Below are 20,444 nucleotides of genomic sequence, written 5' to 3'. Positions count from 1 at the left end.
TCCCCTTCAAATTTATAGCTAATCCAATCCTGTCAGGTTGTGGGGGCGGAGTCGCAACCCAGTGTGTGCTGCCATCAAGATGCGCCAGGAAAGGAAAATTACGGAAGGGGAGTATACAATTTTCCGTTTTTATGCTCTTGGTGCAAAATAAGTGGGTATAAAACTTCTATTGTCTCCACACAATAAAGTCCATTGAAAAAGCAAAATGACTTTAAAAAGTTCCACATAAGTTAAATCAAAGTGACTTGTGCTCGGTGTCTGGTGTATCCTGAATTGCAACCGGTGCATTTTCCGTGCATAAGACAAATTTCCGCACTCACCAGCTCCCCTGCCCCTGCAGGGGTTAACTCGCTTCCACAGTGTGAGCCCCTGTGTCGCTATATGAAGCTGGTCCGGTTAATATTCAGTTACTCCTCGTTCCCTCGTATTATATAAGAAATGAAATATCCATAGTGTAGTATTGTTGAAACTTATTGACTTTATTCAAATTCAAAAGTGGCTACTCACATTAATCAAAGGTAAAAAAAAAATGCTATGAGATACATTCACCGCCGCCGCCGCCTTGTGAGAGAGTGTACACGTTAGGCCACGCCCTACGCGTTTCGTCATTGGACATCGTCTGGAGCGGCCATCTTGGTGCACCTCTCTTATTATAGGGTGTAATGCACATACTGCACATGCGCGGGCGCATAAACGCCGTTTAAAAATGAGCCGCCACATACATACAAGTAATAAAGCCGCTGTGAAGTTGTTTTTGAGCTGAATCAGATGTTGGATGTAATGCAATACGTGCCCACATGCCGTAATACAACGGACTTCCATTCACAATCTAATTCCAGACACAAATATGGCGTTTATGCCACGCGTAGGGCGTGGCCTAACGTGTACACACTATCTCACAAGGCGGCGGTGAATGTATCTCATAGCGTTTTTTTTTTACCTTTGATTAATGTGAGTAGCCACTTTTGAATTTTAATAAAGTCAATAAGTTACAACAATACTACACTATGGATATTTCATTTCTTATATAATACGAGGGAATGAGGAGTAACTGAATATTAACCGGACCAGCTTCATATAGCGACACAGGGGCTCACACTGTGGAAGCAATTTGTCTTCTGCACGGAAAACGCACCGGTTGCAATTCAGGATACACCAGACACCGAGTCCAATCACTTTGATTTAACTTATGTGGAACTTTTTAAAGTCATTTTGCTTTTTCAACTGACTTTGTGTGGAGACATTAGAAGTTTTATACCCGCTTATTTTGCAAGAGCATAAAAGCACTTTATATCGCACATAGTTGTGGAATATACATTAAACTTGAGGTTTTTTTTTTTTGCACTGTCTGTTTGCAATTTGCACTTGTATCAATTATTATAGTTGTTTACCAGTTTCATTAGCACTAGCACTTTAATATGGATGTTCACTAATATTAGCACTTTTATTTGTAACCCGCATGTGGTATCTACTGACCATTTTCATGGTGTATTTTGTATATACAATTTGCTGTCATAGGAGAGCGCCATAGCTACCACCACAGTGTTTATACAACACATTACACCCCAAAATAGATTATTCTACTCTTCCCGGGTATGGGGATACCACATGTGTGAGACTTTTACACAGACTGGCCACATACAGAGGCCCAACACTGAAGTAGCACCTTCAGGCGTTCTACGAGCATAAAGGACACATCTAATTTCTCAACCACCTATTACGCTTTTGAAGGCCCTGGAGCACCAGGACAATGGAATTGCCCACAAAATGACCTAATTTTGGAAAGCAAACACCTCAATGTATAATCTGAGGCATAATGAGTCTTGAACATTTAATTTTTTTTTCCAGAAGTTTTTTTTTTTTTTTTTTACATACATGTATAATATATTTCTAACCCATAGCATGTATATAGCAAAAATTACACCCCGAAACACATTCTGTTACTCATCCGGAGTATGGCGATACCACATGTGTGAGACTTTTACACAGCCTGGCTACATACAGAGGCCCAACATTGAAGTAGTACCTTCAGGCTTTCTAGGAACATAAATTACTGGTACATATCTCATTTTATTCCTGCCTATCACACTTTGAAGGTCTTTGAGCACCAAGACAGTGGAATTACCCACAAAATTAACCCATTTTGGAAAGCAAACACCCCAACGTATATTCTGTGAGGCACGGGCTGCAGATAGGTACTTAAGTACTCTGATGGGCTGGAGACAGGTATTCGGATAACTTGATGAACTGCAGATAGGTACTTGGGTACTTTGATGGCAGGTACTCGGGCACTCTAATGTACTTGACAGTTACTCGGATGCACTGTGACAGTTACTCAGGTAGGCTGTGAAATGTACTCAGATGGGTTGTGACAGGTACTCGTGTACTTAGATGGACTGTGACAGGTCCTCTTTATTGGGGGGGGCAATCAGTGTGACTGGTGTACACTGCAAGCTGTAAGGAGATGTTACCACAATCTCCTTCTCACACGCGATCGGTGTGTGAGAAGGAGATGTTACCACAATCTCCTTCTCACACACGATCGGTGTGTGAGAAGGATAACTCGGTAACATCTCATTACCACTCTGTGTTTACATTTAGTGATCGGCTGTGAAAGGATCACAGCTGATCACGTGGTAAACAGCCACTGGCCAATGGCTGTTTACCAGCGTCGGTGACGAACATTGTTCCCGGGAACACGCTGCCACCAACGTGCTCATGCGCCATGCAAAGTGGGGAGGTACAATCTGTGATTGGCCATGATGAATCATGGCTGATCACGTGGTAAACAGCCATGAATAATGGATTTTCACCCCCTCAGTGACAAGCCAGTGTGTCCGTGTCACACCGCCCCCATCAGTACAGGGCTGCCCTGTTTATATGGACGGACGTCTTATGACACCCTCCCAGAATGAAAGGCGTGCCACCCGGCCATCAAGCGGTTAAAACACTCTTAGCAGCGCTCCCTCAGTGAGCGGGAGTTGTGCATGTGCGCACACACAACGATTCCCAATGGTGACTTCAAATCGATCAGAGTCTGAGCCTTACTCCCTTGCAAAGACAAAAGATTCTCCATTTTGCTCAAAAGTCAGCCATTGCCACGCATGTACAGGAGACTAGTTATGAGAGCCTTACCAGATGGTACAGGGTCCCCACCCAACTTCATCTTATGTACCCCCAGATCCCAGAATCCTGTTGGGGTTGTGGCATGGGGGGAGGGATTCCACAGTTCTGGCAAGATGTAACCACTATCATTAACTTCTTGACATCCGCGCTATAGCCGAATGATGGCCACAGTGCGGATCTGAATTTCTGGGAGGCCGTCATATGACGGCCTGTGCTGTGATCACCGACCCGAGTAAGGGGCTGGTCCCAGCCCCTTACCATGTGATCAGCTGTCAGCCACAGTGTAGCATGACCACGCAACTGTCATTCATCAGCGCTGAAAATTGGTCTGGATAGGAGTGGGGTTTAAGTGCCCAGTAAGCAAGTGGTTAACCAACTTACGGCTGTTGATCTGCATGCTAACCCGGTGCCCTGTCAAGTCCTAAACGCCGCAAAGGCCTGTATCCCGCTTTACTGGGAGATGCTGACCCCCGCCTACGACCCTACAAAAGCTATGTGGTTCGCTAAAGTCAACAAGTTGTGAGACATGGAAGAACTTACAGCTACTCTGCATAAAGATGAGGTATGGTCTGAAACCTGGAGGCCATGGAATTATTTTGTGTGCCTACCTTAACGTGCTTTCCACTGCTCAGTGAACTTTCACATGCCTTACCACGCCCCGGGTGAGGGATGACCAGGTGATCATTTCCGCTCCACTCCCCACCCCCCCCCCCCTTTTTTTATTCCTAGTCAGTTCTTTTTCCTCCCGTTTCCCTCTGCCAGTTTTTTTTTTTTTTTTCACTAAATACTGGCAGCAGCACTCCGTTTGTGTACTGTATGCGATGGTCAATTTGTTTAGGTGGTCCTGCCATGTGTGCCCCCCCCCCCCCCATCAAGCCCACACAATGTTTGTTCCCCTACACAATAAGTTAACAGTACTATCTATTTTAAGTTGTGATAATAGATTGTTTTGTGACACATGACTTCAGGGTTCTTTGTCCTAGTGTAGTGATTTCTGTTAACTGTTCTTATGTTAGAGATCTTTTAATAATGTACTCAGATATATCTCGCTAATCTCTGTATTTTCCATGACCATGTACAAATAAAGGAATTACAAAAAAAAAAAAATGTAATCTCTACTGTGGCAGGGACTGATGTGAATCACCTATGCAGAGGGCAAAAAGGAAATTAGTAGTGCTTTACAAACATAACATACCCAGAGGAATGTCAATGGCTGTAGCAACAGCTCCCAATGTATTCTGCACAGCTTCCCCAACTTTCCTTGCAATGAGAGTGCTACCTTCGTCATCCTCACCACCATCGGAGACTGCTGGAGAGAACAAACAAGATACTACTCAAGCCTTGTACATATATATATATATATATATTTTATTATTATTATGTATTAAATGAACAATGGACTACAAGGTATACAGCATTCAACTGCTACAAATGATAATACTGCAAGCTACAGTTAAGCAGAACGTTTTTAATATTTGTAAAGGTACTCTTTTATAAAGCAGGGTGACTGACACAAGTGTTAATTTAATGTGCAGTGTGAAATTAAAGCGGGAGTCCACCGGGACTCCGCGTTTTTTTTTTTTTTAAAAGCCAGCAGCTACAAATACTGCAGCTGCTGACTTTTAAAATGGTGACACTTACCTGTCCAGCGCGCCCGCGATGTCGGCACCCGAAGCCGATCGCTAGATCGACACTCAGGTGCTGCCGCCGCCATCTTGGTTATGGGAATCAGGAAATGGAGCCTTTCGGCTTCATTTCCCGGTTCCCTACTGCGCATGCGCGAGCCGCGCGGCGCAATCCGGACGGTCCCCGCTGCCTCTGGGAACTGTGTGTTTCCCAGCAGGCAGCGGGGCACTTGCGCAAAGGGGCGGGCAGTTGCGGAAAGGGGCGTAATCTACACCCCTTTCCGCAGACAGCTATCCCGGAAGTGGGTGCAGTTACCTGGATTATCCAGGTAACTGCACCCCCCTCCCCCCTGAAAGGTGCCAATTGTGGCGCCGGAGGGGGGGGGATTCCGATGAGCGGAGGTCCATTTTAGGGTGGACCTCCGCTTTTATAACAGAAATTTAGTTCTAGGGTTGCAATAATTTAGGGATCTCTGCCTACCTGTACTTGGCCTAGTTTCTAACATTTTCCTTCCTCAAAGACTCCCTCCTCACTAGATTCAGGAGCCATGCATTACTTGTACAGTGGATATAAAAAGTCTACACACCCCTGTTATAATGTCCAATTTCTGTGACATAAAAAAGAGAAAGAGACAAAGATAAATAAGTTCAGAAATGTTTACACCTTTAATGTGACCTATAAACTGTATACCTCAATTGAAAAACAAACTGAAATCTTTTAGGGGAGGGGGTAAAAATAAAAAACTAAAGTAATGTGGTAGCATAAGTGTGCACACCCTCTTATAACTGGGGATGTAGCTGTGTTCAGAATTAAGCAATCATACAAACTCATGTTAAATAGGAGTCAGTGCACACCTGCCATCATTTAAAATGGCTCTGACTAACCCCAAAAAAAGTTTAGCTGTTCTAGTAGGACTTTCCTGACATTTTCTTAGTCGCATCCTACAGCAAAAGCCATGGTCCGCAGAGAGCTTCCAGAGCAGCAGAGGGATCTCATTGTTAGAGGGTATTAGTCAGGAGAAGGATACAAACTAATTTCCAAGGCATTAGATATACCATGGAATACAGTGAAGACAGTCATCATCAAGTGGAGAAAATATGGCACAACATATCATTACCATGATGTGACATTACCAAGAACTGGCCGTCCCTCCAAAATTGATGAAGACAAGACGAAAACTGGTCAGGGAGGCTGCCAAGAGGCCTACAGCAAAATCAACCCTTTTGCTGCCAGGTCCATAACGTTGTACACACCTAAAAGCGGGGGGGGGGGGGGGGGGGGTTCTAGACACAATCCAGGGATTGTGTGTGAAAGTGACAGGCAGACTCCTGCCTGCCAGGCGAGAGCATACGGGTGGTTTCACTGCTGCCCAATCGCTCCCACACACCCCCAGTACTGGCACCCCCTGCTATGCTTACCGGGCTCTGCTTGCCCATTGGCGGGCCCAGGAGCTCCATGGTGAGTGCTGGCGGGTAGAGGGGAAAGAGAAGAACAGACACACGTCGGCTCTCCTCCCCTTCTTCTTGTGACACGGAAAGCGACGTCTGAAGGCTCTCCTTGTCAGGAAATAATGTTTTGCAATACGATCTGCATTGCAAAACATTTAGTGGAACACAGGGGAGACATGCAGGGTCTTTTAGATCCTGCTCCATGTCTCAAAGAGAACCTATCAACTAAAAATCATTACATAGGGTACTTTTTGTCCCCTATGTGATGAAAAAAAAAAAAAAAGTTGAAGTAAAAAGTTTGCAAAAAAATAAAGTTACACCTAAGCACATAAACACCCCCCCCCCCACATATACACATGCAAAAATTAATGCATAGGGACAACTACACGTGAAAACATCGATTGTGATGCTTCTAAAGCCCCCTATAGGTGTCAGTTTAGCATTACGGAGGTCTTGTGTTAGAATTATTGCTCTCGCTCTGGCGATGCGCAGCGAAATGCAACGTGGATCACAATCAATGTTTTCACGTGTAGATGTCCCGACGCATGCGTCTACGTTCGTGCATGTGTATATGTGGGGGGGGCCTCAATATTTTGGGGGGGGGGGGTTATGTGCTTGGGTGTAACTTTTTTTTTTTTTTTTTTTTTTTTTTTTACAAAAAATAAAGTTACACCAAAGCACATAAAATCCCCCCCCCCCACCCACATATATACACACACACACACGCATAAATGCATGCGTTGGGACACCTACACGACAAAACGTTGATTGGGATACAAATTACATATCGCCATGCACGCCGGAGTGAGAGCAATAATTCTAACACAAGACCTCCGTAACACCAAACTGATACCTATAGTGGGCTTTTGAAGCGTCGCCTATAGAAAATATATGGTACTGAAGATTGACGCCATTTCACGGGCACACAAAAATTTTAAGGTTTGGCGTCCAGTTACTCTGTACAACCTCATATTTTATATTTTACCAAAAATGTGGGTAATTTATTGCGTTTGTTTGCCCAAAAATTCACGTTTGTGTTTTTTACAGAAATTTTGCATTTCCTAGACCTTTGTGGTAATATTCTCGTGTGACATAAAAAAATGCAACTACCGGGTATTTTATTCTCCAGGGTATTTGCTTTCAGAAAATATATAATATTTGTGGGTTTTGTGTAATCTTCAGGCCTAGAATTATTTTTTAAAAGTGTGCAAAAAAACACAAAAACAACGAAGGGGTTAGAGGAGCTGCAGGAATATCTGGCAAGTACTGGCTGTGTGGTACATGTGACAACAATCTCCAGTATTCTTTATATGTCTGGGCTATGGGGTAGAGTGGCAAGATGGAAGCCTGTTCATTTAAGTTTCCCAAAAGCATGTGGGAAAATGTCTTTATGGTCTGATGAAACCAAGGCTGAACTTTTTGGCCATAATTCTAAAAGATATATTTGGAGCAAAAACAACACTGCACATCATCAAAAGAACACCATACACACAGTGAAGCATGGTGGTGGCAGCATCATGCTTTGGGATGGTTTTTCTTCAGCTGGAACAGGGGCCTTAGTCAAGGTAGAGGGAATTATGAGCAGTTCCAAATTTCAGTCAATATTGGCACGAAATCTTCAGGCTTCTGCTAGAAAGCTAAACATGAAGAGGAACTTCATCTTTCAGCATGACAATGACCCAAAGCATACATCCAAATCAACAAAGGAATGGCTTCACCAGAAGAAGATTAAAGTTTTGAAATGGCCCAGCCAGAGCCCAGACGTGAATCCGATTGACAATCTGTGGGGTGATCTAAAGACGGCTGTGCACAGGAGATGCCCTCACAATCTGACAGATTTGGAGTGTTTTTGCAAAGAAGAGTGGGCAAATATTACCAAGTCAAGATGTGCCATGCTGATAGACTCACACCCAAAAAGACTGAATACTATAATAAAATCAAAACGGTACTTCAACAAAGTATTAGTTTAAGGGTGTGCACACCTATGCAACCATTTTATTTTATTTTTATTTCCCTTCGCCTAAATGATTTCAGTTTGTTGTTCAAATTAAATGTTTTTTTATTGAAAATGTTTTACATCTTATACAACAGTACAAAAATGCATTTGTGAAGTCCGCCGAAAGTCCGTCAGGAAGACCGTCGGACCTAGTCTGCCGGAAAAAGTGTGGTCGTGTGTACACAGCAAAAACCTCTATGTCTAGAGATGTCCCAAATACAGAATTTATTTTATTAAGCATTTCCTTCCAATAACTGTAATCTGGGGCATCTCTAGACCATATGCAACAAATCTCCTTTTACATCCCCACACCTTGGGCATTGCGCGTCTGGTCTTCTTACAAACATTTTCAGGGGCATGTAGTGTGATCCATGTACCAAAAATAAGTGGGATACAATCTGTGAGGGTGATAATGAGACCATAGGCCCCATTTCCGGTATTCATCTCCATTGCTCCTCAGTTATTCGTCCAATATCCTCCTCCCATTTTCGACTATAAAAGGAGTCCTACACCCCCCCCCCCATTTCTGCCCCACTTACACATCCATATATGTCAGAAATCAGCCCCTTAGAGGTCCTAGCATTAACCACCTTTTCAAGATAGGGCATCTCACTCCACTCGAATGTCCCTTCTCTAAACTGGGGATCCAGGGCTTGTCTGACCTGCAGGTACCTGTAAAAAGACTGGTTTGGGACAGCATATTACTCCCTTATCTCTTGGAATGATTTCAGTTCACGTGCTCTATACAGCTGTTCCAGAGAATGAATAGCACTTCATCCCATTCCTCAATTTTCTCCATCACCTTAAGTTCCATTGTTTTTATTATCCTATAAAAAGGGGAAAATTTCAGAAAACCCATTATAGCCCAACAGGGCCTTAACGGTTTCCCAGCTCTTTAACAACAATTGTACTGTAGGAGACCTGTAGCAAAAAGAGTCCGTCTCAACTGCATCCACTACTGTATTATGACTAGTATCTGCCAATGCCAATTCCCCTACTTCCTCCCCTACTGGCAGGTTACTTCCTTTCATATGCTGCATTTGTGCGCCAAGAAGTAATTTCCCAGGTGTGATAATTCTAACCCTGCTTCCTCTCTCAGTAGCTGCAATGTTCGCAGGCAGATTCTGGCCAAACCATTTTTCCAAATCAGCTTTGGAACCCAAACTGAGGAATTATGCAACAGGTGCAAAATATGTGCTATCTAAACCTTTTTAATTAAAATGCAACGACCAGCCACCGAGAGAGGAAGCTGGCTCCAAACCCAGCATTTCTGTTTTAATTTTATCATGAGTGGAACTATATTGCTTGCTATATATTTTCTCGGATCTCTTGTAATATTAATTCCTAAATACTTTATTTGGTTTGCTACCCTTACTTGAGGTATCTGTTGCGGCAAGGGCTCTCTAAGAGGATCTATTGGCAAAAGTACAGATTTTTCCCAGCCGATTACCAGCCCGGAAAAGTTGCCCAAAGTCTCCAACTATATTCATTGCTGCTCCTAGGGAGGTCTGCGTATTCTCCAGAAACAGCAACACGTTATCCGCGTATAACGCAACCTTCTCTTCTCCAGTTGCACTCCTAAATCCCTGTATGTTTCGGGAGGATCTTATAGCAATGGCCAGTGGCTCCATTGTGAGGGCAAAGAGCAGGGGTGATAATGGGCACCCCTGTCCCGTCCCCCTCGCCCAGCGAAACCACGCAGAGCAATCTCCATTTATTCTCACTTTGGCCCTAGGTGACTCATATAATATTCTGATCCATTTAACAAAATTGGGGCCAAATTGAAATTCTGCTTTTACTTGCCAGAGATAATGCTATTCAAGGCCATCAAAGGCCTTAACTGCATCCAGTGCCCTTGTTATTCATTATTTAACCTTACCGCTAACACCTTTGCTAGAATTTTCACGTCTGATCATAATAGGGATATTGGCCTATAAGATGCTACTTCAAGTTGATTTTTCCCCTCCTTTGGCAAAACAATAATTGTTGCTTCTGTCATGGATGGAGGCAATTTACCCTCCCTGGCCGCCCAATTGAGTACTTCCAATAATTTTGGGAGAAATATGCTTCCATACTGCTTGTATATTTCTATTGGCAAGCCATCTGGTCCTGGGGCTTTCAGGTTTGTCATGGTTGCTGTTGTGTCTTGTAGCTCTTCCATTGTTATTGGAACCTCCAGTCCCTCTCTATCCTCTTGAGAGGAAATCCCACATTTCACCCACTACATTTACCTGTGATGTACTGTACAGGTTTTCATAATAATTTTTAAATGCATTCACTATTTCCAGTACAGACCTAGTGATTCTGCCCCCATTGACTGAAACGGTCGGCATGATAGATTAGGGTGTGTTAGCCTTAACTATTAGGGCCAGCGTGTGTCCCAAACGTTGTCCCTCCCCAAAAAAGCTTTGTTTTTTAAATAGCCTATTTTTTGCTTTCGTCAAGACCAAGATATGGGAAGACTAATGCGTCTATTCCGCCTGCTAGCAGATCCCTTGTTCTCGACACAAAGTTGTTGACTTTGTTGTTGAGTTTGGACGCGAATAGGTCCATGTCCGGAATACCCCATCTCTGGCATATCGCTAGGAAGATGTCGGGGTGAAGAGACCATTCTCCCGGAATAATTGTTGATGACTCAAGTAGCCCGCCTGCCAATTCTCTATTCCTGAAATTAAAATTGCCGATAGGCAAGGAATGTTGTGTTCTGCCCAAGCTAGAACATTATTCACCTCTTTTTGAGCTGCACGACTTCTTGTGTCCCCCTGGTGATTGATGTAAGCCACCGCCGTGGCCTTGTCAGACTGAATCCTGACAGGATAGTCCTATAGTCTAAACGTCCAAGATTCTAGGGCCAGACGTACTGCCTGAATCTTCTAAAATGTTGATAGGCAAGGTCCTCTAACCTGGACCATGTCCCCTGGACAGAATCTTCTTCCAGGGCTGCTCCCCAGCCTAAAAGGCTGGCATCTGTTGTTAATACTCCCCAGGATACAGGTAGAAAAGATTTTCCCTTTTGCTGTATAACCACCAATTTAGGCCCTGACTTATGTCGGGAGCCAAGCGTTTTGGAAAAAAACCAAGGCCTGAATTTTTTTATTCAAGACCGACAGGATGGTGTTGAAGCAGTGTTGAGTGAAAACTTCTTGAGGGACGGCCTTGAAGGAGGCCACCATTTCCCCTAACAATCTCATGCACAGTCGAATGGAAGGATTTTTCCTTGTTTTGATAAGTTGAATTAGTCCTACAATGGAACAGATTCTTGTCTGGGGTAAGAAAACCTTCTGTACGGTATCTATCATCAGCCCCAAGTACTGTAATCTCCTTGATGATTCTAAGGAGGATTTTTCTAGGTTGCGTATCCAACCCAGAGATTCCAGGTAGTTACAGCTGTAATCAGACTCTGGTTTAGATCACATGGGTGTTCGCATGTCTACCCTTTTGGGGACCAGCTGGTGCATCTGAAGTGTCATTTACACGTGGGACTTGAATATTTCTTTGGACACAAAGAGACTTTATAGTTACACTTCTTTATTTCCTTTATGTGTTTTTGTTACATATGAGCACAAAGATTTGGTGTTTATCTACTTCATCTATTCACTACAGATTTGTATAAGATCTATGTGGTTACACACATAGATGTTTAATTGTTCACAATTTCTTTTTAACATAATGGTTTAGCGCTACACTTTTTCATAACAGATCGTCTAAAAAGGCTAGGACCGTTATGCCTCGAGCCCTTAATCTGGCTAAAGGAGGTGCCAGAATTTTTCAGAACACTCGTGGTGCTGTGGCTAAATCGAACGGCAGGGCCACAACTGAAAATTATAATTTTTAAGGGGCGTGGCCGGATGGGTGGAGCGGAGTGAGTGAGTGTGTGAGGAAGCCGCCGTGTGTGTCTCCCTCCCAAGCCCCCATGGCGAAAGCGTGGAGTGCTTAAAATTACGGCCGGGTGCAGTGCAGTGCAAGGAGGGCTGGAGTTGAGTTGAGCTGCATAGCTGGACACTGGACGGGAGGAGGAGCGACGGCGTGACACTACCTTATCGTGCCAAGCTCTCGGGGATCCCCGCTGACTTCCGGGTTCCGTGTCCCGACGGCCGAAGTGAAGTACGAGCTCACGAGTACCTCCGACCAACGCCGAACCATCTACTGAGAAGACACCGCTCACATCAAACCACCGAAGGTTCCCCCGCTCCCCGGCAAGCCGCAACAGGAGGAAGGAGGTAAGCGGCGGGATTGAGGGGAGGAAGAAACCGGCAGTCTGAGGGGCATTGTAGGTGGTGATCTGGTGGAGAAAGCTGGGACACAGTGATGCCTGTGATGCCTGTGGACTGGTAGTACTTAATCAGGAGGGCACCGAAGGGGGTAAGAAACATTTACGTTCTCCTGTCAGTTTGTCTCCTCTGGATGTCTGGATGCCCGGATCCCTTCGCCTTGTGTATGTGTCTGCTAATCTAATCTATTAGCCTGGGTAACACACGTAAAGGAATACCTCCTGGAAAAGGAAAAAAAAAACCCCGAACATTTTTGTAAGCAGTTTCCAGGAATATCTGAACCTGTGGCCTGTGGACTGATTATAAGGCTAGCTCAGTGCATCATTAATTTATCAACTGAGGGAAGGTGTTTGTGCTAATTATTAACAGGCTAAACGGTACCTGAGTTAATGTGATAGGAAGTGTCTGTGATACTTGAAATGAACATTGGCACACGGCTACTACTGCATTCAGTGATTATTGTGTGGTGTGCGGTCGGGTCAAAACCCTCTTAAAAACACGCTATAACCGGGACTGTTCTGTTCTGATTGTTCTGAAGTAAGAGGTGAGAAAGGGAAAGTAAGATGCAACATCTGCGCTCTGCAAAAGAAAGGGGGGAAAAAAGCTCGCAACAGTCCGCCACAGCAGCTAAGTTAGAACAGTATGCTCATAACCCGGTACAGTCATCTCAGACCCCTCCAAAAAAAGGACAGTTAAAGGGGCAGCAAGGTGTAATGACCGAAAGGAAAAGTATGGGACAGTCAAACATTAATATTAACACACAGGTTGGAGCAGTGGCAAAATCCTCAGTAAATAAAAATGCGGACGCAGGGGAACAGTATATAGAAACGACAGCAGGCGACTCCCCCCCGTTAGAAAAAGAGCCAACTATAAAGGACGTGCTACTGGCCGTAAATGCATGCAACATCTCACTGAAAGAACTTTGTAACCAAATGAAGGGAGTGAAGGAGGATTTACTGGTGGTAAGGCAGGACCTACAGAAAGTGGTGGAAAGGACGACAGAACTTGAGATAAGGACTAGTAGATTAGAAGATGATTCAACCTTCCTAATTAAAGAAGTAGAAAGCCTGAAGGAGCAGTTCAGCGGATATAGAACAAGAATGGACGAAATGGAAAATAGGCTCCGGAGGGACAATGTGCGAGTAGTGGGGCTTCCGGAAAAAAGTGAGGGTGTAAACCCTGCTGAGTTTATGGAGCATCTTCTGGTTGAACTGTTTGGGAGGGATGCTTTTTCAACAGCGTTCTCAATAGAGAGGGCGCATAGGGTACCCTTTAGAGCACCATTGGAGGGGGGCCGTCCCAGGCCATTATTAATGAAATTACTTAATTATAAAGATAAAGTGGTGTTATTACGGAAGGCAAGGGAAATGGGGAATGTACTGTATAAAGGTGTTAGAATTTCATTATATTCTGATTTTTCCCCAGAACTTCAGAGAAAAGGGGTAGAGTTCCTCCAGGTGAAACGCAGGTTACAGAAGCTCAGGGTGCCGTATGCTCTTCTTTATCCTGCAAAGCTACGGATTAATGCATTAGGGCATACTCAGGTTTTCTGTTCCCCAATGGAAGTGGAAAAATGGATAGAAGAAAATAAAGAAAAGTTGTAGTCGTTGGGGTTTCTAGTACTGAGTGGGATAGGAAGATAGAAAGAGAAGGGGGGATGAAGTATGTGTGGGTTTTTTTTTTTTTTTTTTTTTTTGTTTGTTTGTATGTTTGTTTGTGTTGTTTGTGTTAGTATGGGAGGGGGGTTGGGAGGGAGGTAACACACGGCGAGTGTACTAGGTGTGGGTGGCAAAGTGGTTGTGAAGAGAGTGGTATAAGGTCACTAATAGCCCCTAGGGTAACACCTAGGAAGGTGGGGGAGGGGGGGGAGGGAGGTAGAAAGGGGGGAGAGGGGATGGGTGTAGTAGGGAAAATAGGGGGGAGGCTGAAGGGGAAAAAAAATATGTATGCACTAATAAATGGAGTACAGGAAATAACTCAAAACACAAAAGCACACAAAATGGGGGGTGGTAAAACTTGGGGTGGTAAAAAACAAGGAAAATATATGGGTCACAAGGGGGAAAATGGTAATAAACAATTATATAGTATAATTTATATCCAAAGACACATAATATATGAGTTAATGGTGACGCCTAATAGATTTGTTATTACACAAGGGAGTAATATTTGGGGAGTGCGGTATAAGGTAATAAAAGAAGTTAGGGGGGAGTTGGTGGGTACTGGGAGAAAAACGGTTCTTAACAGTGTCCTCAGTAGACTGGTTATTTCGCTCTCTCTCTCTCCTGCCTTAGGTTTTTCTTTTTTTTCCTCTCTCCTCTCTATTTGTTTATGGCTATGCAGGACGGTAAAATTAAGATAGGCTCCTGGAATGTGAGGGGACTGGGGACGCAGCTGAAACAAAAAGCTGTGCTATCCTTGTTGGAGGGATGTGGAGTAGAGCTGCTCTGCCTGCAGGAGACCCATTTAAATAGAGATACAATATACCGGTTGCAGAGTAGAAAATATCAATTTCAATATCATTCTGTTTATTCGACATATAGTAGAGGGGTGAGTGTCTTGGTAAAAACGGGGGTGAATTTTGTATGTAAACGGGTCAGCCTGGATGAAAAGGGCAGATACATTTTCTTACATTGCCTAATTGAAAATAGAGAATGTATGCTGGCAAATATCTACATCCCTCCACCATTTAAAATGGAAGTGCTTTTTAAATTACAGGAATTTTTAGTAGGGATAGATGGTGTTCCTACAATAATAGTAGGGGATTTCAACACGGTATTGGATATTAAAGTCGATAGATTCCCAGAAAAAACACTGGCGGAACCAGCTTGGCAGGGGAGGTTGGGACAGTATCTGGAAGAAGTAGGGCTACGGGATTTATGGAGAACTGGGAACCCGGGAGTCCGGCAGTATAGTTGTTACTCGGCCACGCATACTACGTTATCCAGGATTGATATGATACTGGGGAATGACCTGGCCTTACAAATGGTGGAAAAGATTGAATATCAGCCTAGGGGGATTTCAGATCATTCCCCAATGACAGCAGTATTAAAAATGAGAGAACGTAAGGTACAGAGGTTGTGGAAAGTGAACCCGCTATGGTTAGAACTGATAAAAAAAGAGACAGAAGAACGCCCTGAGAGAATTCAGTGGGAATTAAAAGAATTTCTAAAAACTAATCGGGGTACAGTAGCATCAGGGATCCTGTGGGACACTCCCGAAAGCTTTCTTGAGGGGTCTCCTGATCCAATCAATAGCAAAAATAAATAGAAAGTCTAGGGAACAGGAGGTACAAATAGGGAGAGAAGTGATAGAGGCTGAAAGAGATTTTATTAGCGATCCCACTCAGGGCAAAGAAAAAATCTGGCTAGATAAACAAGAAGAACTTAGGCTATTAACTCTGAAGAAAGCAGAGATTCAACATATGTTCCAACGCCAGGCCTCCTTTGTTGAAGGGGAAAGCGTGGGAAAAATGTTGGCACAACTGGTGAAGAATAACTCGGGTCCTTCCTCAATCTCGGCGATTAGGATAGGTGAGGGAAAGGTCACAACAGAAACTGGGAGTATATGCCAAGCATTTGAAGGATATTATAAAAACCTATATACTGCACAGAAAGTGGGGATGGATGAGCAAATGGAAACATTTTTAGGTCAATTAGAGGTACCATGTTTGAAACAAGAAGAAAGAGAGGAACTGGAAGCCCCAATAACTTTGAAAGAACTTCAGGAAGCAGTTGCGAGTATGCCAAACCAGAAATCGCCTGGTCCGGATGGACTACCGATTGAAGTCTATAAAAATTTTGGCGAGATACTGATTCCTGAACTCCTGGAGATGTTAAGAGGAGCATATGGGGAGGGTAAATTGCCTCCATCAATGATGGAGGCGGTTATAACACTGTTGTACAAAGAAGGGAAGGACGCCTTAGATGTTGCAGCGTATAGGCCAATTTCTCTCCTGTGTACCGATACAAAGATACTGGCCAAGGTATTAGCGACTAGGCTTAATCGAGTTATAGCAAGATTAGTCCATATGGACCAAACAGGGTTTATAGCCAACAGATCAACGAGTATAAATATTAGAAGAGCCTTTTTGAATTTGCAGGTCCCAATGGATAACGATACTCCGGGTGCAGTAGTGGCATTGGATGTAAGGAAAGCATTTGATAGCGTAGAATGGGGATATATATGGAAAGTTCTGGAGAAATTTGGCCTGGGTCCTTCCTTCATAGGATGGATTAGGATGCTATATGACAAACCTAGTGCAAGACTAAAAATTAATAATGAGTTATCCGGGAAAATAGAACTGGGGAGAGGGACGAGGCAGGGGTGTCCATTATCACCCCTGCTCTTTGCATTGGCCATAGAGCCCTTGGCATGTGCAATTAGAGCAAACCGGGAGATAGTCGGTTTCGTAAGGAAAACTGGAGAGGAAAAAATCTCACTTTATGCAGACGATATCCTATTGTTTTTGGGGGATATGAGGTACTCATTACCAAGGGCAGTGGGACTGGTGCAAGGGTTTGGAGGCTTCACAGGGCTGGAGATAAATTGGGAAAAATCGGAATGTCTTCCTTTGGACCCAATGGGTCAGCAAACGGCCCTGGGAACCCCCCAAATGCCAATAGTGGATAAGTTGAAATATCTGGGAGTTACCTTATCAAGGGATCCTAAGCAATATATAAGTCATAACTTAGTCCCATTATTGACTAGGTTTAAACAAAAAATTGCTATATGGAAACGAATGCCTCTCTCGGTGGCTGGCAGATGCAATCTGATAAAAATGATATGGATGCCCCAACTTTTATATATATTACATAATGCCCCAATATGGATTAACAGAAGTTGGTTTAATAAAATCGAGATGTTGTTTAGGGAGTTAATATGGAGGGGAGGACAGGCCAGATTGAGATTGCGGATGCTCCAGCTACCGGGAGAGGAAGGAGGATTCGCGGTCCCTTATCCGGAGTGCTATTTTTGGGCGTCCCAATTACAACAGCTAGGGGGGATTGATGAGATGAACGGAGGAACCCCAAATGGGAGATTAGTATTAACAGGCTCCCCACATAGCACGCTGATTGAGACCTTGGAAGCGGACTCATTCCAGTGCAGATGCCCTACAGTAAAAATGATGTTAAAACTATGGGATATAGTTAAAAAAAAAAATGGGATATAGTGAAATAACAAAGTATACGCCTCTCTGGAACAATAAGAAGCTACAGGAAATATGGCGGGTTGGAAAAATTGTAGAATGGGAAAAATGTGGCATTGTAAGGATCAGCCATTTATATGGCGGCAGGGGTATTAAATCTTTTGATCAACTGCAAAAAGAATTTAAGATATCACAAAACTCATTTTATGCCTATATACAAGTGAGGCATGCTTTAAAGACCCAGTTTGGAAACTTGTTATTAACATGGGAAGAACTGCCCTTGCTATACCCAGTAGCACAAGCAGGACCAACAAAAGGATTAATATCTAAATTCTATGCCCAGTTGGGTGAACAGATTTATAGTGAGAGGAAAGGAAGGGTCGAGAAGGAGAAATGGGAGCAAGACTTAGGTAATATAACTCGAGTACAGTGGAAAAATATCCTAGCGGCATGCCCAAAGGTCTCGGTCTCTCCTCCCCAGAGGATTTCCCACTTGATGCTAATTAATAGAGCATACTATACTCCCCAGAAATTATTCAAATTTGGTAAGAGAACAGATGACTGTTGCCCCAGGTGTGGGGGGTCAGGGAATTTAATGCACATGTTCTGGAAATGTCCCAAATTATTTAGATACTGGGAAGGAGTGGTAAAGATAATAAGTAGGGCCTTTGGGACGGCAATAGAATTAAATCCCATAGTGTGTATCTTAGGTTATAGAAAGGAGGAAGTAGAGAGAAAAGGAGAAACAACAGTAATCCTAAGATGTTTATTTCAAGCCAGAAGGATGATAGCTAGGAGTTGGCAATCAAAGCTAGCCCCCACAGTTGAGGATTGGATAAGTGCGGTAAATGAATATCTATGTAAGGAGAGAGCAGTATATGCAAAACGAAATAACCTAAAAGAGTTTAATAGGAACTGGCGAGAGTGGATAGAAGAGATGCATACCCCAGTTTAAACCATGACAGGAAAGGGAAGAGGGGAGGGGGAGGGGGGAGTGTATATTAAAGGTATAGGAATCATCATAACACATTTATGATACACCGTGAAATAAAAGCACAAATATATATATAGGAGGGGAGGGGAGGGGGGGGTGGTGTTGATAGAAAGGGAGGGAGGGAGGGGAGGGGTTATATTAGTAGGAAAAAAGTAGGAAGTGCAAAAATAGTTGAGGAAGGATAAGGGGGGTTATGGTATGGTCTAGATACTGTTTTTTTTTTCTTGTCTGTTAATTATATGTGATGTATGGATGTATTTTCATATCCCCCGTCCCTTCCTAGAACTTTAAAACTCAGACTCCGGAATGGAAGGAAGATGTATTTGAATCCTGGCAATGTAATTTTAAAATGTGGTCTGTATAATGTGAAAATTTAATAAAGATTAATAATAAAAAAAAAAAAAAAAAAGAAAATTATGATTTAATATTTCAAAGAGCAGAAATTTCTGGTGAGCGGGAAATATTGGCATGTGGAGATATGCATCTTAGATATCGATTGAAGCCAAAAAACTCCTTGCAGGATGGACACAACCGATCAGATTAACTCCATGTGAAAGGATCGGATGCTTAAGTGCCAAATCAGATCTTTGAGATCTAGAATGGGTCTTACTTCTTCGTTTGGTTCCGGAACCATAAAAGGTTTGAATCAAAACCTGTGCCCTGCTCCACTAAGGGAACCTCTGACATCACCGACTAGGAAAATAGATGATCCAGAGCCAGAAAGAGAGACGACTTTTTTCTGGATCCTTGGGAACATTTTCCCTTAGAAAGTAAGGAGACGGAAACTCTCGGAAAAAAACTGCAGAAGCCACCCATCTGTCCTGACATTGTCTTGAGAATTGCAGGAGCCTTCCCCCCACCCGAGCGAGCGGTGGCGCCTCTTCATGAGGAGGTTTTAGCATTCTGTTTTATGGGCTTTCTGCCCCAAGATCTCTTCTGACCCTGGTGCTGCCCTTGGGGACTTCTCCTTGAACCTGACGGTGAGGCCGTCGGGACTGTCTAGAGGCTGATGCCCCTGGCACAGGAGAGGCAGCACGATTAAAGGAGAATATTTGAACTTCATCTTTACTGGTAAAAGAGAGCTTTTCCTATTAGAGGTCCTTTGGACGTACTTATCCAGATCGTCTCTAATAGCTGTTCACCATGAAAGGGAAAACTGGCTAAGAGCTCTTTACACAGTGCTTCGACTGACCTATTTTTCAGCCACAGAACTCTGTGAAAATTCACTAGTCCAAGCATAAGCCATGATTCTTAAATGATAGAGTCTTTCATAGCATCTACTGTGAAATACAGTGCGTTTGATATACCAGCTCATTGCTGGGCCTGTTGATCAGGCAGAATTTAAAGTATCTCCACAAATTGCTCCTTAATGGATTGAGATACACCAATTGCAGCAAGGACTGGCTGCGCTGCTAAACTTGCTAAAAACATATTGTTTTTAGAAAGAAGTTCCAACATTTTATCTGTTGGATTCTTTAACATCAGTGCATTATCCACCGGACATGTGAGATTCTTGCTCACTGAGGAGATTGCAGCATCAATTGCTGGAACCCCCCATTTTCTTTCAAATAAATCCTCTTTCATAGGATAAAGTGTGGAGGCAGCATAAAAGGTTAAGTAGTGGCGCACACAGGCAACCTGTCTTGTGATGCTACTCCTTCCATTTTAAGATCCTCAGAAGAGGATAAATAAGTATCTTCCAAATATTTGGGAAGATCTACCTGCACCTCAATAAGAGGGTCCTGAGCACTAGATGGGAATCTGCTATGTTTAGCCCCACTAAGGAGAGACATCATAGCATCAATCTTCTTTCCAAATTACAAATGGCAGAAGAAAA

The 20,444-nt window shown here is 43.5% G+C and overlaps 1 protein-coding gene across 2 annotated transcripts in view; it reads right to left on the bottom strand.

The window, feature by feature from the left end:
- Positions 1–20,444, bottom strand: part of ZFYVE1 (zinc finger FYVE-type containing 1) — a 74,731-nt gene that overhangs the window by 9,747 nt on the left and 44,540 nt on the right. The window contains exon 10 of one of the 2 annotated variants that reach the window (XM_077464586.1): positions 4,322–4,432. In XM_077464586.1, coding sequence (XP_077320712.1) covers positions 4,322–4,432 — 111 coding nt within the window. Of the gene's footprint in view, positions 1–4,321; positions 4,436–20,444 lie in introns of both variants that reach the window. The other variant, XM_077464585.1, reaches the window with a different exon arrangement.

This window comes from Lithobates pipiens, unplaced genomic scaffold, assembly GCF_037356315.1.
Source record: "Lithobates pipiens isolate NorthernLeopardFrog02 unplaced genomic scaffold, aLitPip1_a1.2 Scaffold_30, whole genome shotgun sequence".
Taxonomy (NCBI): Eukaryota; Metazoa; Chordata; class Amphibia; order Anura; family Ranidae; genus Lithobates; species Lithobates pipiens.
Note: the sequence above shows the minus strand (reverse complement) of the source record. Positions and strands in the feature narration are given on the sequence as shown.